At 42.2% G+C, this 24,691-nt stretch overlaps 1 protein-coding gene across 3 annotated transcripts in view; it reads left to right on the top strand.

The window, feature by feature from the left end:
• Positions 1 to 24,691, top strand: part of CFAP57 (cilia and flagella associated protein 57) — a 78,465-nt gene that overhangs the window by 10,700 nt on the left and 43,074 nt on the right. For 2 of the 3 annotated variants that reach the window (XM_007526114.3, XM_060206075.1), the window contains exons 5-9: positions 2,274 to 2,484; positions 4,795 to 4,947; positions 19,185 to 19,324; positions 20,058 to 20,223; positions 22,159 to 22,272. In XM_007526114.3, the coding sequence (XP_007526176.1) occupies positions 2,274 to 2,484; positions 4,795 to 4,947; positions 19,185 to 19,324; positions 20,058 to 20,223; positions 22,159 to 22,272 (784 nt within the window). The remainder of the gene's footprint in view (positions 1 to 2,273; positions 2,485 to 4,794; positions 4,948 to 19,184; positions 19,325 to 20,057; positions 20,224 to 22,158; positions 22,273 to 24,691) is intronic. The other variant, XM_060206074.1, reaches the window with a different exon arrangement.

Raw genomic sequence — 24,691 nt, 5'->3', positions numbered from 1 at the left:
CTATCATAGTTTATTTCCTTACAAGACTCTCCAGTTTAGTTCAACCAGGTTCCATATTATAGCTTGACCATTATAGCATATATACATTTATCTACATTTTTTGTAACTTGCCTACATTGTATTATAATTTATTGGGGATTAATGGTTTACACTATGGTTATTGATACATGGGTACAGTTTATTTTTTTTGTCATTTTTTATATTTTTTATTTTTTGTTGACCTTTTTCATGTCATTTTATAGATAAGGAAACTGAGGTCTGGAGGGGTTAAATGATTCACCCAGGTCACAGCACTATTAAAGTGGCAGAGTTAGGATCAAACTCAGATCTGTCCTGTAAAGGAACCCTCAGCATTGGCATAGTAGAGATTCTTCTTCCTCAGTTATTTTTGTTTGCCTCGTTTTCAATGTCCCCTATGCAAATGATGTTTTCTTTTTGTTGTTATGATTGTTAAAAGCTTCCTAGTAGGTCTCTAGGCACTCCAATTTGCTATTTCCACAATCCCTTAGTGACTCCAGGGCTACAAGAATACAGTTCAAACTCCTATATTTGACCAACATGCTCCCTGATACTCACATCCTTCTTTACATCTGGAGCATCAGCTCTTGCCCCCATCTACACATGCCCCCTGCTCTTACTTCTGGGCTCAGTCACGTGTAGTTCCCCCATCTCCTCACCCTGTCCTGCTCTAGACACACACACACACACACACACACACACACACACACACACACACACCAGACATGGTCCCTCTGCTCCTCTCAGATGTCTCTCTTTGTACTTGTCATTAGAAAGTCCTATTGAACTGATTGCTGACTGCTCATCCCCACTCAGTTATGCCTGGATGTCCCCTATCAGATGTCCCCTAGATTGTAAGCTAATGAGGGCAGGAACTGTGCCAAACTCACATAGTTTACAGCTTTTTTTTTAATTGGGTAAAGACAGAAATTGAGAGGGAAAAGGAGATAGAGAGACAGAGACAGAGAGACACCTGCAGTCCTACTGTACTATTTGTGAAGCTTTCCCCCTGCAGGTGGGGAAAGGGGCTTGAACCCATGTCCTTGCACACTGTAATGCCTAGCCCCAGGTTGTGTTTTTTTTTTTATTGCAACTGGGGTTATTATTGGGACTCAGTGTTAGCACTATGAATCCACTGCTCCCAGGGTCCCTTTTATTTTTCTTGCCCTATTTTATTGAACAGAGAGAAATTGAGAAATGAGGGGGAGTTAGAGATGGAGAAAGAAAAACACTTGCAAACCTGCTTCACCACTTTGAAGCATACCCCGTACAGATGGGGAGCAGGGGTTCAAACCCTAGTCCTTGTGCATGGTAACGTGTGCACTTAACCAGTCTGCCCACCCCCCCAGTATACAGATATGTCAGTGCAGTACAACTACAGTAAATATTTTTATATAAAAGGGAAGATGGGAGAGAGGAAGAAGAAGCAGAGAAGAAGGGTGGAATGGAGAAAAGGAATACACAGGCGGGGAAGAGGAATGGAGGAAGGAAGGAAGTGGAAACCAGATTAAGATCTTAGAGCTTCTGCTTACTAGTTGTGTGATCTTAGAAAACTTGACCCCTTGTGGTCTGGGAAGTGGCATAGTGGATAAAGCATCGGATTCTCAACCATGAAGTCCTGAGTTCGATCCCCGGAAGCACATGTACCAGAGTGATGTCTGGTTCTTTCTCTCCTCCTATCTTTCTCATGAATAAATAAATGAATTCTTTAAAAAAAAAAAAAAAAGAAGAAAACTTGACCCCTTATGTATTGGCCTCTCAATGCCCATGTCCGGCAGAGAGGCAATTTCAGAAACCAGACCTCCCATCTTCTTCACCCCGTAAAGATCTTTGGTCCATACTTCTAGAGGGATAAAGAATAGGGAAACTTCCGATGGAGGGGAGAGGATATAGAACTCTGCTGAAAACTCTGGTGAGAATTGTGTAGAATTGTACCCCCTCTTATCCCACAATCCTGTCAGTCATTAAATCACTAATAAAAATTTAATAAAAAAAGAAAACTTGACTCCACTGGGCCATTTTCTTCTAAACAAAACAAAAATAATTAGGATGATAATAATTACTACATAGGTCACCAAATAAGTGTGTAACCTTCCAGTCTTTCTTTAGGGTTTATATAGCATTCCCAGAACAAAGCATAGCACTTGGGCTCCAGGAAAGGGGCTCACTGGGTGTTTTTTTCCCATACCCAAAGCAAAATCATTCACCTTAGGATTGTCTCTGTAAACTTAGTGTGCTGTTTTCTTTTCTTTTAGCCTGATCGAATTCCCAACCATCAGTTCCCCAGTGCCTTCCTATGAGCAGTTGGTAACAACTTCCAGCAGCCATGCCCAGCTGAGCATGCCTCAGGTCTTTGCCATTGCTCCCTATTCAAAGGGCTTTGCCTGCTCTGCAGGACCAGGGAGAGTCCTGCTATATGAGAAGTTGGAGGAAAAGGATGTTTACCGTGAAAGCAAAGATATCCGGGTAAGGAAATAGAAAAGAAATGGGGGTGGTGAGGGAGATGTTGCAATGGATATAGTGTAGGACTTTTAAGCTTAAGGTTTTGAGTTCAGTCCTTGGCATCCCATGTGCCAGAGTGATAATCTAGTTCTTTTTCTTTCCCTCTCTTCTATCACTCTCTCTCTTCCCCATATCACCCCTGTCCCCTATGTGTGTGCCCGTACCACCCCTGTCCCGTGTGTGTGTGTGCACACACATGCTCATGCCTTCGATAAAAACAATTAGGGTCTTACCTACCTTTGCTCACCAACAACCAAGTCCTAGTAAGGAGTCTGACAAAAGAGACTGTGGCAGTGAGCCGAAATGATGACAAGCCATTGGCCCTAAAGGAAGATTTAGGATCTATTAGACAGAACTGGGATTTCAAATTAAGAAGACCTAGATTTGTATCTTGAGAGAGAACTGTGGCAACTTAAATGTTCCCTCTGAAGCATAAAGTTCCTAAAATAATTATGATATCATGGTGTAGTGGATGCTGAATTACAAACGCACTGCCTGGCACATAGTGCATATTCAGGAAATGCTTGTGGAGACCATGACCCAATCCACTGTGTAGAGAGATCACACCTGCTTACAGGATAGTGAGGAAGGCTTTCCTATGTGTTTGCTGGTAGTCCTGGAAGAAGGTCTTAAAGGATGGGTAGCATTTGACAGGAAGAAGCATATTAGACATTACAGATGACAAGAACAAGGTAAAAAAGGGCACTGCTGGTGGGGAATATGTTCCACTGTATGTGAGGACCTGGATTCCAGCCCTGGAACCCCAGAGAAGTACCGTAGTTGGCACTGAGGGAGCTCCATGGAAGGTTGAGGGATGGATACAGATGAGTGAGATGTAGCCAGTCCCCTCAACAGCCTCACTGTCTTTGGAGGGGACATCCATCATTCACTGGGCACCTGCCACTGCTAGGCACTGTTTCAAACACTGGAAGACATCAGTGGCAGAACAAAACAGACAAAATTGTTGATCTGCAAGCTCTCATTCTTCCTTGCACAGTGGGTAGATATGACAGCAACAGGAATTTCTCAAGTTCAGTGGGCCTACTGCAGGAATGTCAAGGCTGAGCCTGCCCAAGATGGGTCAGGAAAGGCTTTTTAGAGCCCATGCAATCCTGTTGGAGCAGGCTGAGATGACTGAGTGAAAAAGGGTTAGAGAGTGGATAGAGAGACAGAATCCCAGGTAGATGGAAGGGAGCATGAGAGCCTCATGTCCTGGACCCCAGGGAGGCAAGTATACCCCCACTGTTGCAGAGAACTCTGGAAAAGTCAAGACACACAGGACTGAGCAGGGGGTCTCCAACTTTACTGGTAGGAACTTCCTGGCCACACAATGACCATTTCAGTCAATGTTACAGTGGGAGCCAAGTGATAAGAAATTAAGGATTGAGTGGGTGGTAAGGAAATGGATGGGTATGTGCAAGCCACCCCTTTAGTAAGTTTGGTTGTTTTATAGAAGAAAAGAAACACTTGGGAAAGGTAAAGGAAATTCTGTGGTGTCTGCTTAGGGTTACAGGTCCTCTCATATGGCTTTCAGGAGTTGTGTGACCCCCTTCTCTTTTCTCTGCTCACCCATTGGCACAGCTACTAGCCCCTATTCCCCATGTGTAATGTTCCTAAAGCTCTCCTAGAAAGTGGCCCTGCTTCTCCTTTCCATGCTTTGCTTCCCATTATTTTGCTTTAAATTAACTAGTATAGAGTGAACCTGCAGAGCCTTACACATACCATGCTCCAGCCCTACAAAAGACAGAGCCTCAAGTTCACCTTCTCTCTTTACCCATGACCTCCTGGATGTAGCCCTTGGGTCTTCCCCAGACCCTGCAACAGACTTGAGACAGGACCCTGAAAACTGGCAGTCTTTCATTCACCAGCTCCAAGTAGGAGAAAGGTATTGCCTTTCCCTCCCTCTGTCACCCTGAAGTGCACACTGGTATGTGGCTGGTGCAGGTGTGCACCCACTGGGCTCCTGGTGGGTAAGCAAGAGGGGAACTTAGACTAATGCTTGTTTTCAGAGGGGACCTCACATTGAGATGTAGAGATTTATCATTTTTACACATGCAGCTGTCTTATTATCCAGCCAGGAATCACTTAAAGAGACATTAAAAAAAAAAAAAAATCTCACAGAAACAGGAGTGACTCAGAGCCCTCCTTCCTCCTCCCTTCTGCATATCTAAACAGGAAGCCAGCCTGTGAGTCTTTAAACTGAACAGATCTAAAAGCCTAGAGACCTTCTGACAGTGTGGGAGCCTGACTAAAACTGTCTTATATTTTGGACAGATTCCCGAGGACCCCCAGAGCAGCGATCCAAGTCAGTCTGACAAACAGGATGTCCTGTGCATGTGCTTCAGCCCCTCAGAAGAAACGCTGATTGCCAGCACCTGCAAGAACCAGCTCTACATCATCACCATGTCCCTGATAGAGATCAGCAAGGTGAGCCTTCCCAAGCAAGGCTTCTTTTTGGCCCCAGGATTTTTCACTATGTGGGAAAATCTAAATCCAAATTAGGGAAGTGTGGACTCATTCACTGTCTTCATAGCAGAGCAAAATAAACTACTATTTATTTATTTTTTATTTTTAAATTTTTATTATTGATTTTATATTCACTTACAAAATTATAAGATAGCAAGAGTATACTTCCACACCTTTCGTACCACCAAAGTTCTGTGTCCCATCCCCCCTATTGGAAACTGTGTTAGTTACCCCAAGATCACAGATATGGGCTGACTATTATTTCAGTAAACATCTATCTGTATTTCTAGATATTTGCCCAATATTTCTATGGTCTGTGTTCTATTCCTTTCTAAGTCATACCTACTACTTTTACTACTTCTGAGTATCCTTTCCTTTTTTGAGAAACTACTTTTAACTCTCATGCCTGAGGCTCTGAAGCCCCAGGTTCAATCCCCCACACCACCATAAACCAGATCTGACTAGTGCTCTGATAAACAGACAAACAAACAAACAAAAACTTGGAAAATTAAAAAGGATGAATGGTGAAAAGAAAAAAAGGAAAAGAAAAGAAACTACTCAAGATATCCCTGTGGAACAACCCTTGGTGGAAGTGTTATTGCTCCAGCTGCTTTGGGAGGACACATTGGAGTTGTCTATCAAATTTAAATCACCTAGATAACCCAGAAGTTGCACTGCAGGGAATTTCGTGGATGCTATACCTACTTCTATGCACAAATACTTATGTTTCAGAAGATTTATAGTTGCTTTTTGGTTGCTAATAAGACTTATGTAAATATTATACAAACATTGCAACAACAACAACAAAGAAAAAAAAAACACTTCTAGGCTAGGAGTATGGATTGACCTGTCAACACTCATGTTCAGCGGGGAAGCAATTACAAAAGCCAGACCTTCCACCTTCTGCATCCCACAATGACCTTGAGTCCATACTCCCAGAGGGTTAAAGAATAGGAAAGCTATCAGGGGAGGGGATGGGATACAGAGTTCTGGTGCTGGGAATTGTGTGGAGTTGTATCCCTTTTATCCTATGGTTTTGTCAATGATTCCTTTTTATAAATAAAAAATTGTTAAAAACATTGCTAAAGATGATCCATCTGTATTTATTATAGGTCCAGTTTATCAACAAAATATTACTATTTAAAACTTGTAGCATAGACTTAAAATATATAAAGCAGAATTTGACAAACATCAAGGAAAATAAACCATGTAAATGATAGTAGGAGATTTTAATGTATCTTTGATGCAATTTTAGTTAGTTGAGATATAGATAGATAATAAGGGCTAATCATATCCTTTTACTGATTGTTGTTTTCCTATTGAATGGTCTTGCCAACTTTGCTGAAAATAATTTGTAACATGGGGTCATTTCTAGACTCACAGTTTTATTCCACCAACCCACTTATACTTCTGCCAGTTGCATAATGTAATACCTTACTTAGTTACTGGTATATTGTGGTAAGTTTTGAAGTTAGGAAGTGTGAGTCCTGCAACTTTGTTATTCTTTTTTAAGAATGATTATTCTTGGGTCCCTTGTGATTCTATGCATTTTATAATTAGTCCATTTCTACAAAGAAACCATTAGGAATTTTAGTAAAGATCACATTGACTCTATAGATCAAGCTAGGGAGCTCTATCTTTTGAATGTTACTAAGTTTTCTTCCCCCCACCCCTTTTCATCACAAGTGCTTCCCTACTCCAGGCAGTGATTTTTTTTTTTTTGAGAAAGAAAGATAAAGAGAAGAAAAGAGGAGAAAAGAGAGGAGAGGACACACAACCAAAGCATCTCCAATGTAGTGGGGGCTTATTAAGCCTTGGTCCTGAATATGCTGAAGCAGCATACTATCCAGCTGTGCTATTTACCTGGTCCTACATGATTATGTTTTCTTTTTTAAATTTTTATTTATAAAAATGAAACACTGACAAGACCATAGGATAAGAAGGGTACACCAGAATTCCCATCCCCTCCCCTGATAGCGTCCCTATTCTTTATCCCTCTGGGAGTAAGGACCCAGGGTCATTATGGGGTGCAGAAGGTGGAAGGTCTGGCTTCTGTAATTGTTTCCCCACTGAACGTGGGCACTGACAGGTCAATCCATACACCCAGCCTGTCTCTCTCTTTCCCTAGGGCAGGGATCTGGGGAGGCAGGGCTCCAGGACATATTGGTAGAGTAATCTGCCCAGAGAAGTCCAGTTGGCATCATGGTAGGATCTGGAACCTGGTGGCTGAAAAAAGAGTTAACATAAGAGGGGTACAGCTTTGCACAATTCCCACCACCAGAACTCTCTATCCCATCCCCTACCCTGATAGCTTTCCTATTCTTTAACCCTCTGGGAGTATGGACCCAGGGTCATTGTAGGATGCAGAAGGTGGAAGGTCTGGCTTCTGTAATTGCTTCCCTGCTGAACATGGGCATTGACAGATCGATCCATACTACCAGCCTGTCTCTCTCTTTGCCTAGTGGGGAAGGGCTCTGGGGAAGCAGAGTTCCAGGCCATTTTGGTGGGGTTGTCTGTCCAGGGATGTCTGGTCAGCATCATGTTAGCATCTGGAACCTGGTGGTTGACAAGAGAGTTAACATACAAAGCCAGACAAATTGTTGAACAATCATGGACTTAAGGGCTGAAATAGTACAGATGAAGAGTTGCGGCGTCCTCCATTTTGTAGATAGCTAGTAGGCATATTTTAGTTAAATTACAAAGGGCCTGTGGCTATACTAGTTTTTTTGTTTTGTTTCCTTTTTCTTTTTTACCCTGAGCCTAAAGTATGATATGCCAGTGGATCCAAGTTATTGTCTGGGGAGATGATATCATGGCTGAGAAAAGGACCAGAAAGCTGGATCAGGGAAGAGAATAGCTCCCAAATATGGGAAAGGGGTATAAATATTGTTGACAGTAAACCCCATCGATTTGATGTGATCTGGGGCCTATAATTAGCTTAGGAGCCTATGTGACCTCTATATCCCTGTAGATCTGAGCTCACATTCTATGGTCATGAGTAGGAACATTCCATGCTGCCCCAATATTGACCCATCTTCCTCAGGTGTAGCATAGAGTATGCTGTCCATCCTTCCTTCAGAAGATGGAACATTCTCTACTGTTGTTGATCCAAGTTGAGGGCAAGGTCCTCACAAAGGGGGCCCACAAGGGGTCTATTTTGTTGTTCCTGATAGAAATGACCGGTAACAATGGAGAGAGGGATTTATTTGAGGTCTAGGCCATCATGTCTGTTTGTGAATCTCAGGACTCCCGATTAGGGCCCCAGCTGATGGAATAGCCTGATAGTGACTAAAGAGTCATCGTTAAAGTATGCCAGTCTCGTACCCTTATTCAGCTTTTGCAGTCCTTGCTTTGATAAGGTTAGCTTTGGAGTGAGTGAGAGAACTGTAATAGGAAGTAGGTGAGGAGGTTATCCAAGTCTAAATAGACACTATTTTATTATGAACTTGATACTGACTCACTACAGACTATTGTGTATTTTTTTATTTCAGGTATATATTTTGCCCTAATTTAGGGATACATGTGAAAATATGCTCTTATCTTATGGGACCTGGTCTATATCTAGGTTTTGGGACTTGTTAGGAAGTGAACTACCTGAAATGCAGTTAGAGAATACCATTAAAAAAAAGGTCTCACCCGAGTAATAAGAGTGAAGGGTTGGCATTCCATGCCTGACACCTCTGGACACAGTCTGAAGTGAAGCATACTGAGGTGGTACTCGTTGCATTGACTAGGTTGGGATCAGCGGACACAATATCATTTGGTATGAATTGAGAGACGCATGCAGGAAGGTGAGCCCCAACCCAGTGGTTCGAGGACTGGGGGAAATATAGGCTCTATAGTGGAAGTAGGAGGTTCCTCCTGTCTTAGGGTTTAAGAAGACAATAGCTAGTTATTGCTATAATCACATTGTTTGGCAATTGGGTTAACTTTGAAAAATCCCTTTGTTAGGATTTGCTGTATCATATACACCATCACCATATTTTATGTCTTTGACATTAATTGTATATAGCTATACTACCGGTTGCTTCTGTTCTCCCTGGACTAAGCTTTTAAGAGAGTCAACATATCAAAGACTCAACCTATGTATTAAAAAGATTCAGTCTGTGCTTTAAAAAGTTTGAGACATTCAATGAATTTTTTCCCTCTCATATTACTTAGTGATTTATATGACTAAAAATTAATAGGAGTGTACATAAACATCATTTCCCACCACCAAAAGACTGTGTCCCATCCCCACTCCCATTCCCTCCCCCTCCCCACCCCTTACCCCCACTCCATGAAGCTGAACATCCACCCTCACCCTCAACGCAGGGTTTTTACTTTGGTGCCCTACTAAAATTTAGTCAGATTCTGCTTTGAGATTCCCTTTCTGTTATTCTTTCTGTACATCTGTTGATGAGTGGGATCATCCCATACTCATCTTTATCTTTCTGACTTAGCTCACTTAACATAATTCCTTCTAGCTCCATCCTAGATGGGCCAGAGAAGGTGGGTTCATTGTTCTTAATAGCTGCGTAGTATTATTCCATTGTGTATATATACTACAGCTTTCTCAGCCTCTCATCTGTTGTTGGGCACCTGGGTTGCTTCCAGATATTAACTATTATGAATTATGCTGCTATGAATATAGGTGTACACATATCTTTTTAGTTGGGTGTTATGGAGTCCTTGGGGTATATCCTTAGTAGAGGAATTACTGGATCATATGGAAGGACCATGTCTAGGCTTGTGAGAGTTCTCCAGACTGCTATTCACAGAGGCTGGACAAATTTACATTCCCACCAACAGAGCAGAAGGGTTCCTCTGTCCCCACAGCTTCTCCAGCATTTGTTGCTGCTGTCCATTTTGATGTATGCAATTCTCACAAGGGTGAGGTCATATTTCAATGTTGTCTTAATTTACATTTCTCTGACAGTGACCTGGAGCAATTTTTCATTTTTGTTAGCTTTTTGAATCTCCTCTGTAGTGAATGTTTTGTTCATATCCTCTGCCCATTTTTGGATGGGGTCATTTGCTTTTTTGGTGCTAAATTTGCTGAGCTGTTTGTATATTTTGGCTATTAGACACTCTTGTCTGATGTATGGCATGTGAAGATCTCCCATTCTGTGAGGGGTCTCTTTGTGTGATAGTTTCTTTGGCTGTACAGAAGCTTTTCAATCTGATGTAGTCCCATTAGTTTGTTTCTGCCTTAGTCTTCCTTGCAATTGGGTTTGTTTCATCAAAGATGTCCTTGAGGTTTAGGTGGGAAAGTGTTCCACCAATGTTTTCCTCTAAGTATTTGATAGTTTCTGATCTCACACCCATGTCCTTGATCCATTTGGAGTTGGGTTTTGTTTCTGGTGAGATAAGGTAGTTCAGTTTCATTCTTCTGCATGTTTCTTTTTTATTTAAGAAAGGATTAATTAACAAAACCATAGGGTAGGAGGGGTACAACTCCACACAATTCCCACCACCCAATCTCCATAACCCACCCCCTCCCCTGATAGCTTTCCCATTCTCCATCCCTCTGGGAACATGGACCCAGGGTCATTGTGGGTTGCAGAAGATAGAAGATCTGGCTTCTGTAATTGCTTCCCCACTGAACATGGGCGTTGACTGTTGGTCCATACTCCCAGTCTGCCTCTCTCTTTCCCTAGTAGGGTGTGTCTCTGGGGAAACTGAGCTCCAGGACACATTGGTGGGGTCTTCAATCCAGGGAAGCCTGGCCAGCATCCTGATGGCATCTGGAACCTGGTGACTGAAAAGAGAGTTAACATACGAAGCCAAACAAATTGTTGAGCTATCATGAACCCAAAGCTTGGAATAGTGGAGAGGAAGTGTTAGGGAGGTACTCACTGCTAGCTCTAATGTACTTCTGCTTTCAGGTATATATTTTGCTGTTGGTATGTTTCTAATTCTACTTCTAAAGACCTTTTCTGTTTCATTTGGTTTAAATCCCCCCTGCTTAACACTGCATTCTATTTACATAACCACTGTATTCTATTTACATAACCACTTCATTCTATTTACATAACCGCTGTTAACAAGCACCATCCTCCCTCCAGGGCATTGGTGGTTCAGTGATAGAATTCTCGCCTGCTCTGCCCTCTCTCCTTGTCATACCCTAATTTTCACCAGTCACTTTTCTCTCCACCCTCTCTATGTCACATCCTGTTCACACCCTACTTGGGAAGTATATATAAACACAACATTGTTCGTTTTAGTTTGAGTTTAGCTTAGCTTAGCTTGGTATAGATTGCGCTGCGTCCTGCATGAATAAAGAGATACTGCGTACAGCTCAACCATGAGTCCCTGGTCATCTGTTACCCGCCCGTGAAGCCAGCCCGGCGAAAACAACATTTTGCAGTAGTTTATAGATACGTGTGAAGATATGCTCTCTCTCACAGAAACTGGTGTATATCTAGGTTTTGGGACTTTGTTAGAAAGTGAACCACCTGAGATGAAATTAGAGTATACTATGAAAGGAAAGGTCTCACCCGAGTAATGAAGCTGAAGGGTTGTCATTCCACACGTGAAGTCTCTGGACACAGTCTGAAGTGAAGCATATTGAGGTGGCAATCGTTGCGGTGGTTAGGTTGTGATCGGCGGATGCAATATTATTTGATATGGACTGGGAGATGCATACGGGAAAGTGGGCCCTATCCAAGGGTTCCAGGACTGGGGGAAGTAGGGGCTCTATAGTGGAGATGTGAGGTTCCTGCTGTCTTAGGGTTCCAAAAGACAATCGATAGTTAATGTTATCATCACATTATTTGGTAATTGGGTTAACTTTGAAAAGTCCTTTTGTTAGGGTTTGCTGTACAGTACCCAGTATCTTGTATATAGCTGTGCTATTGGATGCTTCTGATCTACTTGGTCTAGGCTTTTGAGAGAGTCCGCATATCAAATAAACAGCCTATATATTAAAAAGATTCAGTTTGTATTTTGAAAAACTTTGAGACATACAATTGATTTCCCCCCTCTCATGTTAATTAACTAGTGATTTATATGTCTACATTTTACTAGGAGTGTACATAAACACCATTCCCACCTTCAAAAGACTGTGACCCATCCCTCCCACCCACTCCCACCCCCCACTGGCCCAGGAAGCTGCATGTCTACCCCTCACCACAGGGTTTTTACTTTGGTGCCCTACTTAAAATTTGCTCAAGTCCTGCTTTTAGTTTCCCTTTCAGATCTTCTTAGTCAGCTTCTGTTGATGAGTGGGATCATCCCATACTCATCTTTATCTTTATGACTTAGCTCACTTAACATAATTCCTTCTAGCTCTGTCCAAGATGGGTCAGAGAAGGTGGGTTCATTGTTCTTGATAGCTGCATAGTATTCCACTGTGTATATATACCACAGCTTTCTCAGCCACTCATCTGTTGTTGGGCACCTGGGTTGCTTCCAGGTTTTAGCTATTATGAATTGTGCTGCTATGAACATAGGAGTACACCCCTCTTTGTGGTTGGGTGTTATGGAGTCCTTGGGGTATAACCCCAGGAGAGGAATTATTGGATCACATGGAAGGTCCATGTCTAGCTTTCTGAGAGTTTTCCAGACTGCTCTCCACAGAGGCTGTACCAATTTACATTCCCACCAGCAATGTAAAAGGGTTCCTCTGTCCCCACAACCTCTCCAGCATTTGTTGCTGCTGTCCTTTTTGATGTATGCCATTCTTACAGGAGTGAGGTGGTATCTTAGTGTTGTCTTAATTTGCATTTCTCTGACAATCAGTGACCTAGAGCAGTTTTTCATATGTTTGTTAGCCTTTTGGATCTCCTCTGTAGTGAATGTTTTGTTCATATCCTCTGCCCATTTTTGGATGGGGTCATTTGCTTTTTTGGTGCTAAGTTTGCTGAGCTCTTTATATATTTTGGTGATTAGTTTCTTGTCTGATGTATGGCATGTGAAGATCTTCTTCCATTCTGTGAGGGGTCTCTTTGTTTAATAGTTTCTTTGGATGTGCAGAAGCTTTTCAATTTGATGTAGTCCCATTGGTTTGTTTCTGCTTTAGTCTTCCTTGCAATTGGGTTTGATTCATCAAAGATGTCCTTGAGGTGTAGGTGGGAAAGTGTTTTACCAATGTTTTCCTCTAAGTATTTGATTGTTTCTGGTCTGACATCTAGGTCTTTGATCCATTTGGAGTTGATTTTTGTTTCTGGTGAGATAAAGTGGTTCAATTTCATTCTTCTGCATGTTACAACCCTGGTTTCCCAGCACCATTTATTGAAGAGAACCTCCTTCCTCCATTTAATACTTTGGGCCCCCTTATCAAAGATTAGATGTCCATAGGTGTGAGGGTTTAGTTCTGGGCTTCCAATTCTGTTCCACTCATTTCTGTGCCTATTTTTGTTCCAGTACTAGGCTGTTTTGGTGATGATGGCCTTATAATATAGTTTGAGATCTGGGAGTGTGATGTCTCCATTTCTGTTTCTTGTCCTCAAGATTGGTTTTGGCAATTCTAGGTGTTTTCTGGTTCCAGATAAATGACTGTAGTTTTTGTTCTATTCTCTTAAAGATGCTTGGTGGAACTTTGATGAGTATTGCGTTAAATTTGTATATGGCCCTGGGGAGAATATTCATTTTGATAATATTTATTCCTTGAGGGTCTCATCTCTTGTTTCCCTAACTCTACTAGCCTTTTCCTCTATAGTTTCTTAATTTCTGTTGGGATTATTAGGTTTACTATTGCTTGCATACTTTTCTTATCTATGGTTACTTCTGACTGATTTGGAGTTTCTTCTCAGCTCCTGTCTTCATTCACTGTGGTAGAAGTTTTATTTGCTCTTGATTTAACCATTTTTTTACTGATTCTTTTTTTTATTTTTCTGTTTTGTTGTTCTTCAGTTGTTGTGTTTTGAGTACAAGCCACGCTATACTAAATACCTTTATGACTGCAGTCACCAACCTCAGAAATTACAACAATAGTAACTTAAGCAAGGATTGATGCAATTTAACCAATATCAGTTAGCCAAACAACACCACCAGCCCAAGAAATAATAGCAACCAAATCCAAAAGAAAAATAAAGAGAAAGGAGAAAAGGGATAGCAGGAATAAACAATTATGCAAATCTACTGTCCACTGAAATTCTAGAGATAGCAAGAGGAGAAAGGGAAGTAGAGAAGAGAGACACACATAGAGTCCACTCTGAGTCAGATTTCCTCCCCAAAATAATTCACAAATGAGTATCAGTGAATTCAGAAAGCAAAAGAAGGAGGAAGACAAGAACAAGAAAAAAAGAACAGTGAAAGGAAAGAGGGTTTTGTTGTTGTTGTTGTTTTTGTTGTTGTTTTAATTAACTAGGAGGAGGGGAAAAGGAGAGAAGAGTGGAGGGAAGAGGTAGAGTGAAACAAGTTCCTCTCACAATGGATAGGACATCCAGTCACCTAGCAATGGAAAAAACAATAACAGTTAATTTGGGTCAACCTGAAGAAGGAGGGGGAAAAGGGACATGTGTATATATAATAGTAATAATAAAATAGAATAGAGTAAAAAACCCTAGCAGTCAGACTGCAGCTTGGATGGCTTCAGATTGGCTCACGCAGCCAGAGCAAAGCCAGCCAATTGTAAGAAGTATCCAAAAAAATCTCCAGGTAGTCTTGCCCAGGCAGGGGTGAGGCTCTGATTGATCAGATATTTTGTCACTCAAATAGAGCTCCAGCCACTTAGAGAAAAAGAGAGAGAGAGAGAGAAGGAAATCAAAAAGGAAAAGGATTGGAATGACACCCCTTCTTCTTCTAGCGTTTGCCCAATGACACCCTGATGAGCCATGAATCTTGATAAAGAAAATAGCTCAGCAGGAAGCCTGCTAGGAACAACTCTCCAGCCTCTAGGGTCTGGTTCTGGGGTGGGGGGGAGGGGTGAGCTTCAGAAATAATCAAAGATTTTCTTTCTTTTTTCCTCCGTTTTCTAACCCAAAAGTGAGCTATAGGATGCCTCCTTGGTGTCACACTTAGGACCCCTTACTCACCTTCCTGCTGATGGCCCAGTATCATACCCTATACAACGAATCCTAAGTCACAGGGCGCTGCTTGTTGGAACTCACACCAACAGCTGCCTCCAAGTCGTCATCTTTGATTTATCGTTAACTCTTTTTTCAGCCACCAGGTTCCACATGCTAACATGATGCTAACTGGACTTCCCTGGAAAGACGACCACACCGATGTGTCCTAGAGCCCTGCTTCCCCAGAGCTCTTCCCCACTAGAGAAAGAGAGAGACAAGCTGGGAGTATGGATCGACCTGTCAACGCCCACATTCAGCAGGGAAACAATTACAGAAGCCAGACCTTCCACCTTCTGCACCCCATAATGACCCTGGGTCCATACTCCCAGAAGGATAAAGAATAGAAAAGCTATCAGGGAAGGGGATGGGATATGGAGTTCTGGTGGTCAGAATTGTGTGGAGTTGTACCCCTCTTATCCTGTAGTTTTTGCCAGTGTTTCCTTTTTATAAATAAAAAAAATTTTAAAGGAGTTAACATATAAAGCCATACAAATTGTCAACTAATCATGAACTAAAGGCTGGAATATTGCAGATGAAGATTTGGGGTCTCTGTTTTAGAAATAGCTAGTAGGTCTAGTTTATGTATATTCCAAAGGGCCCATGACTTTATTAGGTTTTGCCTGTGCCTGACATCTCATTTGCAGGTGAACATGATTATGTTTTCTATTCCGGGAGCTCAGAATCTTTTTCCTTCTGACTAGATTGTCTCTGCCTTCCTCTTCCTCTAGTAGAACCACCCCTCCCATATATATTTACAACAGTATAGTTATATTTATATATTTATAACAGTCCAGTTATAAGTCAGGGAGGAGCAGAATTTGAGAGAATTCCCATCACAGTCTTTGTCTTGAGTTCTGCAAAGACCCAAAATATGTACTTTAATAAATTTCCCAATTTGTCTATGGCCATACCACCCTGAACATGCCCAATCTCGTCCGATCTCAGAAGTTTCCCAACCATCACTCTTCATTCGTGTGTCCAGATTCTTATGACAGAATCCAGAGCCTGCTCAACTAATATAATAGGATCATTTTAGTTTAAAATTACTTTAAAAATAAAAGCACTGTTTTTGATTGTCAAGTGACATATATTCTCTCTGGAGAGAATTTTGGCAGCCCTTTTCAAGATGCTAAAAAATTTCCTATCAACCCCACTCCCCACACCAGTATTTCATTTCTAGAAATACTATCTATTGTACTGGATCCAATAGATTGTGCTGTTACATCTCCTGGAGATATCCGACCCCTGGCATTTCCCTAGCCAAGGCCATTATTGCAACTGATCCAGCTTTTTCAGTTCTTACTATGATTGTGTGATGGATACACTTCAGCAAGAACCAGCAGGGAGCCCTGAGGGACAGGCTTCATTACCCACAGGTCCTAGACGGTACAAGTCAGGCTCAAGGGTTACACAGTGGCATCAAGGTAAACAGAGAAGGTGAATCTGAGGCTCTGCCTTTATTACAGCTTGAGGGTGGAGTAAGTAAGGTTCTGCAGGTTTGCTCTCTTCTGGTTCATTCAAAGCATAAGAGTGGGAAGCAGGGCATGGAAGGGAGAAAAAGAACCACTAAAAGTTCAGCAATCTAGTTAATATAGTGCTTCCTAAAAGAAAGCGCTTCAGAAATGGGGTGGGGTGAAACTGAGCAGCTGTGTAATACAGCTGAACTACATTTATTCAGGATGGAAGTCCTTTGAAATGAATGCCTGAGGGCCAGAAAAATAGCTCGCTTGCATAGTGTGCTGCTTTGCCAGGTGCATGACCCAGATTTGAGCCTAGAGCCCATTGCATTGGTGGAAGCTTTGGTGCCATTTTCTCTCTCTCTCCTCTCCTCTCCTCTCCTCTCCTCTCCTCTCCTCTCCTCTCCAAGGGTAGGGAGGATACCTTGACAATCAAAAGGTTATGTTAGGAAACCAGGAGATAGCTCACCTGGTAGAATATACACCTTACTATGAAAAAGGACGCAGGTTAGAGCCCCACCCCCAGCACCACATGGGAGTATCTGCACAGGGAACACTTCACTGAGTAGTACATCAGGGCTGTGCTGCCTCTCCTTCTCTCTCTGACTCTTTCTTTCTCTATCTTTTTTTTCTTTCTCTATCTATCTCTATCTTTTCCTCATCTATGTCTCTCATCCTCTAAAAGGAAAAAAGTAAGGGCTGGGTGATAGTGCACCTGGTTAAATGCACATGTTACTATGTATAAGAGCCCGGGTTCAAACCCCCCCCCCCAGTCCCCACCTGTAGGAGGAAAGCTCTGTGAGTGGTTAAACAGAGCTGCAGATGTCTCTCTGTCTCTCTCTCACCCCTCTTGATTTCTGGCTTTCTGTCTACAACAAATAAATAAGGATAATTTAATGGGCGGTAGTGCAGTGGGTTAAGTGCATGTGGCGTGAAGCTCAAGGACCAGTTGAAGGATCCCAGTTCGAGCCCCCCAGCTTCCCACCTGCAGGGGAGTCGCTTCACAGGCAGTAAAGTAGGTCTGCAGGTGTTTCTCTTTCCCCCTCTCTGTCTTCCCTTCCTTTTTCCATTTCTCTCTATCCTATCTAACAACAACATCAATAACAACAATAATAACTACAACAAGAGTAAAAAATGACAAGGGCAACAAAAGGGAAAATAAGTAAAATAAATATTAAAAATTTTAAAAAGATAATTTAATGGGGCAGGGGTAGATAGCATAATGGTTATGCAAAGAGACTCTCATGCCTGAGGCTCTAAAGTCCCAGGTTCAATCCCCCATATCACCATAAACCAGAGCTGAACAGTGCTCTGGTAAATAATAATAATAATTAAAAAAAAATAAGGGGCCAGTGGTGGCACATCTGGTTAAGCACACATAGTACTAAGCCCAAGGACCTGAGCAAGAATCCAATCAGGTTCAAGCCTCTAGGTCCCCCCATTTTGGGGACACTGCACAAGCAGCAAAGCAGTTCTGCAGGTGTCTGTCTTTCTCCCTATCACTCCCTCCTCTCTCAATTTCTCCCTATCCTATCTAATAAAATGGGGGGTGGCCACTAGGAGCAATGGATTCATAGTGTTGGCAACAGTAACTCTGGAGGCAAAATAAATAATAAATTAAATAAATAAATAAAATGGGGAAAAAAAGAGTCACCAGAAGTGGTGAAAGCATAGAAGCTTTTAGCCCCAGCGAAAAGGCAGGAAAAAAAAATAGAGCTTAAACTCTACTTAAGAAGCTGGATTTCGGGTAGGGTTGAGCGCACATGTCACATTGCAAAAGGACCCAGGTTCGAGCCCCCGGTTCCCACCTTCAGGGGGAGGCAGGGCTGCAGATGTCTGTCTCTTTTCCTCTCTATCATCCCCTTCCCTCTCAATTTCTGGCTGTTTCTATCCAATAAATTTCTTAATTTAAAAAAAAAACTGGATTTTGGGCCAGGTGGTGGCGCACCTGGTTGAGCGCATGTATTACAATACACAAGGACCTGGGTTCAAGCCCCTGGTCTCCACCTGCAGGGGGAAAGCTTCACCAGTGTTGAAGCAGGGCTGCAGGTGTCTCTCTGTCTCTCTCCCTCTCTAACACCTCTCCCTCTTGATTTCTGGCTGTCTCTATCCAATAAATAAAGATAATTTTTAAAAAGAAGCTGGATTTCAGGCATCTACAGCATCCTAAGAAATTAATCAGAGAGACATACCAAGACTTATCTAAAAAAGATATAGTCTATTGTTATTTTTTTTAGCTTTTTTTTTTTCCTCCTGGGTTATTGCTGGGGCTCAGTGCCTGCATCATGAATGCACTGCTCCTGGAGGCCTTTTTTTCCCCCTTTTGTTGCCCTTGTTGTAGCCTTGTTGTGGTTATTATTGTTGTTGTTGATGTTGTTTGTTGTTGGATAGGACAGAGAGAAATGGAGAGAGGAGGGGAAGACAGAGGGGGAGAGAAAGATAGACACTTGCAGACCTGCTTCACCGCCTGTGAAGCGACTCCAATGTTATTTTAAATAGCAAAAGTTAGAAGTTACTTAAACATTCACACAGTAGAGAAATGGCTAAATTCCAGTATAGCCGTGCTATGAAACATTCAATTGCCGTTAAACTAACAATCTCAGAGGGAAGTAAGCAGAGTAGTGGAACAATTTGCCCCAGTCTGATTTCCCTGAACCCAGACTACTTAATGTTCACAGGCCTTGATGCAAAACTGCAGTGTGTGTAGCTTACTTACTCTTCTGGATTTCATTCTGTGTGTTTACTCCAGGGGGAGCCTGCTCACTTTGAGTATCTGATGCACCCATTGCACTCGGCATCCATCACTGGTCTAGCCACATGCATCCGCAAACCCCTCATTGCTACCTGTTCTCTGGATCGATCTGTTCGCATCTGGAATTATGAAACAAAGTAAGGAAAGAAAAGACTTTGCTACTGTAACGTGCAGGATCTTATTGTTAAATGTGTTCATGTGAATTATTTTAATGAGAGCTTTTAAGTTACATTATTTAGAAGCTCTGAGTTGGAAAGAGAATTTTTTTTAATCAAGTCAGTCAGCCTTCCTGTTTCTCTTCTCTTTTTCACTCCCACATGGGCTAGAAATGTTATGTTATATTAAATGCTCGCTGCATACCACACATTATTCTAGAGCCTAAGGGCATGGAACCAACACTTCAGTGGCTCAACTTCCTACATAACTCCTGTGTCCTTCTAGCCTTCCTATCACTCCACTACCAAGCAGTACTTTTTTGCCCTGTGAGCTCTCTATGTTATTTGTTTCTCTTCTTCCTCCTCATTACTACTTTTAGTAAATACAACTCCCCAGTAATTCTTATCCTCTCCACATAAAACTGCTGGAGTTGCTTGGAAAAAATGTGCAATACTTATGAATCTAACTGAAGATCTAATTGGAGCAGTGCTTTCAACAACACTAGACATTCCTTGATTAGTATCCTTATTTCCATTCTCATTGCTAGACACTATCTCCAAGTAAAAAAAAAAAATTAGAAGGGGAGGTAATAATTATAAACAGTGCTATATCTCAAATGCGATGATAAAAATATGTTCCAGATACAGTGGAAGAGCTCAAGGGACTGAGTGGGCTAGACTTGTAATCTAATAACTGATATTTTGTCACACACAGCACTCTGGAGTTATTTAAGGAATACCAAGAAGAGGCATATACAGTCAGCCTTCACCCATCTGGTCACTTCATTGTAGTAGGGTTTGCTGACAAACTCCGCCTTCTGAATCTACTCATTGATGATATCCGTCCTTTCAAAGAATACTCTGTCAGAGGATGCAGAGAGGTAAGAACTACTAAAACTAAGGCCTGTTTTCTTATAAATCCAGGGTTGAAATATCAAGAAGTAGCTGGAATTTATCTTGGGAAATTTTGGTGACTTTTTGAAAATCCAGGGATGGGGTCACCCAGTAGTGCACATGTTAGCTCATGCAGAGACCCAGATTCAAGCCCCCACTACCCACTGGTAGGGGGAAAACTTCACAAGCAATGAAGCAGTGCTACAGATGTCTCTCCTTTCCCCTCCCTCTTAAGTTCTCTCTGTCTCTATCAAAGGGAAAAAAATGACCACCAGGGAGCCTGGAGTCATCATGTAGGCACAAAATAATAATCATAGTGGCATTAAAAAAAATTCCACAGCTACAGTAGAGTGCAGGACAGTCGAATACTGGATTTGCATACCTGAGGTCCCAGATTTGAGCCCCAGCACTAAAGACAATTTCCAGAAAGTCAAAAATGAGCTGTACTCTGGCCTGTATCTATTTCTCATAAGAATAAATAAATCCTGGGGAGTCAGGCGGTAGCGCAGTGGGTTAAGTGCACATGGCGCAAAGCACAAGGACCAGCCTAAGGATCCCGGTTCGAGCCCCAGCTACCCACCTGCAGGGGAGTCCCTTCACAGGTGGTGAAGCAGGTCTGAAGGTGTCTATCTTTCTCTCCCCCTCTTTGTCTTCCCCTCCTCTCTCCATTTCTCTCTATCCTATCCAACAACAACGGCATCAATAACAACAACAACAAAAATAAATAAAATATATTTTAAAAAACAGTTCATTAAAAAAAGAATAAATAAATCCTGTGTCTGGGAGGTGACACACTGGATAAAGCATTGGACTCTCAAGCATGAGGTCCTGAGTTCAATCCCCAGCAGCACATGTACCAGAGTGATGTCTGGTTTTTCCTCTCTCTCTTCCTATTTTTCTCATAAAGAAATAAAATCTTTAAGATAAAAAAGAAAGAAAAATTACCCTATAAAAATAATAAATAAGTCCTTAATAATTATTTTTTGCCAAATTTATTGACTATGTGACTCTATCCCTTTTTTCTTATGCTCATCAAAATATTTCATTGGAGCCCAAAGCTCGTGATAATTCCTCTCTGTTATTATAGAGTAATAAAAAGCACTAAACAAGAAAAAGTTATATCAGAATCTGAGTCACAGTTGGGAAGGCAAGGCTGAAGATTAGGAGGAACTGGAAAGCATACTCATTAGTACTGACAAACAATTAACCAACCCATCAAATTTGCCCCCATGAGACAACTTGCAGAAACAAGATAATGATTTCAGGAATCACTTCACACATGGAAACTTCTTCAGAATGAGAACTATGAGCACTCTACTTCATGTGATCCCTGAAGCTCCATGATTAATGCATTATGACCTTGTCAGTGCTTTGGCCAGTGTGAGCTCCAGGAACAGTAGAAGTGTCTGAAGCTTTCAGTCAATCCTCAGTCTTATTTGTGCCTTCCTACCTCCACACATTGCTTCAGGCTGAACTCTTTGGGTAAAGTGACTCTTCGTTGTAACCTTCAGCTAGACTGCTCATTTATTTATTTTTGCTGGGCTATCACCATGGCTCACTGCCTACATAACCATTCTACCACTCTCTGTGGCTTTTTTTTTAAAAATCTTTTTAATAGAGGGACAGACAGAAAAGTTGGTGAGGGAGAGGCCCCAAGAAGGAGAAATACCTGCAGCACTGCTCCACCACTGGTGAAAGTACTTCCCTCCTATCCCCCCCCCAACCACACACACACACACACACACACACACACACACACACACACACACACACACACACACACACACGGGAACTGGAGACTTAAACCCAAGTCCTTGCTCGTATTAACATATAGGCCTCACCAGAGGTGCCACCACCCAGCCCCAATTGCTTGTTTCTTTTTTTTTTTTTCACTTTTTCTCTCTTATTGTGCTTTCTTGTAGTGTGCCTTTAGCAATGGTGGACACCTTTTTGCTGCAGCCAGTGGAAATGTGATTCACATTTTTACCACCACCAGCCTGGAAAACATCACAAACCTGAAAGGTCACACAGGGAAAGTAAGTGAGTGAGTAGTGTCAAGTATACATGTGAATAGAAGTTAATTCATTCCCTTCCTCTTAGACTTTACTCTCTGCTTGTTGAAAGAGTAAAGAAAATGCACAATTTTAAGTACTAATTGCAGAACATGCAGTGAAATAAAATCATAGAGAGTCGGGAGTCGGGCGATATCACAGCACGTTAACCGCAAGTGGTGCAAAGTGCAAGGACCAGAATAAGGATCCTGGTTTGAGCCCCCGGCTCCCCACCTGCAGGGGACTCGCTTCACAGGTGGTGAAGCAGGTCTGCAGGTATCTATCTTTCTCTCCCCCTCTCTGTCTTCCCCTCCTCTCTCCATTTCTCTCTGTCCTATCCAACAACAATGGCATCAACAACAACAATAATAACTACAACAATAAAACAACAAGGGCAACAAAAGAGAATAAATAAATATTTTTTTAAAAGCATAGAGAGTCATAAGAGTAAATGATAGGGCTAGCATAATTTAGATCAGGGCGTTCACAACAACCTTGGCCTTAAAGGAGTGGGTAAGAGGTAACCAGACAGAGCTGGTAAATGTAATTATGCAAACAGGCTTTGCATATTTGGTTGACTGGATGTTTAAGATAATATACTGTAGTAATTCTGGATATTTGGTTTCCTGGGTGATTTGGATGATGAGAGTTATTATTTGGCTGATTTTTATTTACTGATTTCACTGAACTAATTCTTTTTTTTTTAATCTTTATTTATTGTATAGAGACAGCCTGAAATCAGAGGATAGGGAAGATAGAGAGGGAGAGAGAAAGAGAGACACCTGCAGACCTGCTTCACTGCTTGTGAAGCTTTCCCCTGCAGATGTGGACTGGGGGCTCAAACCTGAGTCCTTGAGCACTGAAACATGTGCGCTCAACCAGGTGCGCCACCACCCGGCCCCACTGAACTAATTCTGAGAAGTTCTTTTTCTTCTCTGGTGTATACAACCTCTTATATCTGCCTAAGTTTTTCTTTCTCCCCCTCCCCACCCCCTTCTCCTCTTCACCCTTCTCTACCCCCCCCCCCCCCCCCCGCTTTTCCTCCTCCTTCTCTTAATCTTTCAGCCTGGCTCCGTAGGGACTAACCCTAAGAAAACCTAAATTGCTTATTAGTCATATACTTCTTAAGCTCATTTAGCCAATTGAATTTTACCCTTTCCTGTTATGTGTGGGTTGGAGGCTGCTATCAGAGTTCATGGTATTTATGTGTTTTGCTCTATGTTCAGCCAGAGACTAGTAAACTAGAGGTTCCTTCTCTGATTATATATGAGAGGCATGCACACAGTCTTCTGGGCTACCAGGAGTAAATGTGATTTTATTTTTCAGCCTGGCTTCTTAGGAGATGTCCCTGATCAGAGGAGCTTATAATTCAGTTAGTATTTGGTCAGATGTTATGTTTATACCCTTTTGCTGATAAGGCTTGCCCTGTCTTAATGGTTTGTTTGTTTGTTTTTCTTTTCACCTCCAGGGTTATGGCTGGGGCTTGGTGCCAGACTACCAATCTACTGCTCCTAGTGGCCATTTTTTTCCATCTTGTTGGATAGGACAGAGAGAAATTGAAAGCGGTGGAGGAGATAGAGGGAGAGAAAGAAAGACACCTATAGACCTGCTTTAGGTGGGGAGCATCCCTCCTGCAGGTGGGGAGTGGGGGGTGCTCAAACCCAGCTCCTTGTGTGGGTCCTTACACTTGTACTATGTGCTCTTAACTGGGTGCACCACCACTTGGCCCCTTCTATTTGCAGTTTAGGAGATGATTTCCATTTCCCAGCACCCTGCCCTGACTATTTCTGAGTGGGTGCAGCCTAGCACAGACACAGCCTTCCTAAACCCTACTAACAACCTACAATGCCAGAGGGTCTGTTCCCTGTCTTTTTCCCTGTTCTCTCTATGAATAGTTTTCTCCTCTGTCATTTTGCTCACTGCATGGAGTTATTAGCCTTCTTTTAATTGCTCTTTGACAAGATTCCCATTATTTGAAACAAAGTCCATAGGCGCAGACTTCTCCCTGCTCTATTCCAAGTAAAATCAGCATCCTCACACAGAGCTGTAGAGCTTGTTGTCTCATACAGGGTGAAAGCCCCTTTGTCTTTTCATCTTTGCACTCATGGTATGAAACCTCTGCCTTTTGAACAAACTGAGGCAGGGACTATTGGAACCAAGTTCTCCCACACTTGGCATTGATCTTCTACCAGTTGGTGGGGGCTGACTGGGGCAAGGGAGTCTAGTACTCTTAGCCATGGCTTATAGGAGTGGAGCTTCTGGGTAAGAACAAGAACAAAAGAAATGTCTTCCCAGGATGAAACCATAACCTAAGACAAGACTAACCAGAGTGTGTAGGAACAGAGCTAGAATGAATGAGGGTAAGGAATAGATCAGGGCTTAAATGGCATACTCTGTTCTGAGG

The sequence above is a fragment of the Erinaceus europaeus genome, chromosome 13, assembly GCF_950295315.1.
Source record: "Erinaceus europaeus chromosome 13, mEriEur2.1, whole genome shotgun sequence".
NCBI classification, from domain to species: Eukaryota; Metazoa; Chordata; class Mammalia; order Eulipotyphla; family Erinaceidae; genus Erinaceus; species Erinaceus europaeus.
This window is presented reverse-complemented; position numbering and strand designations above follow the sequence as displayed.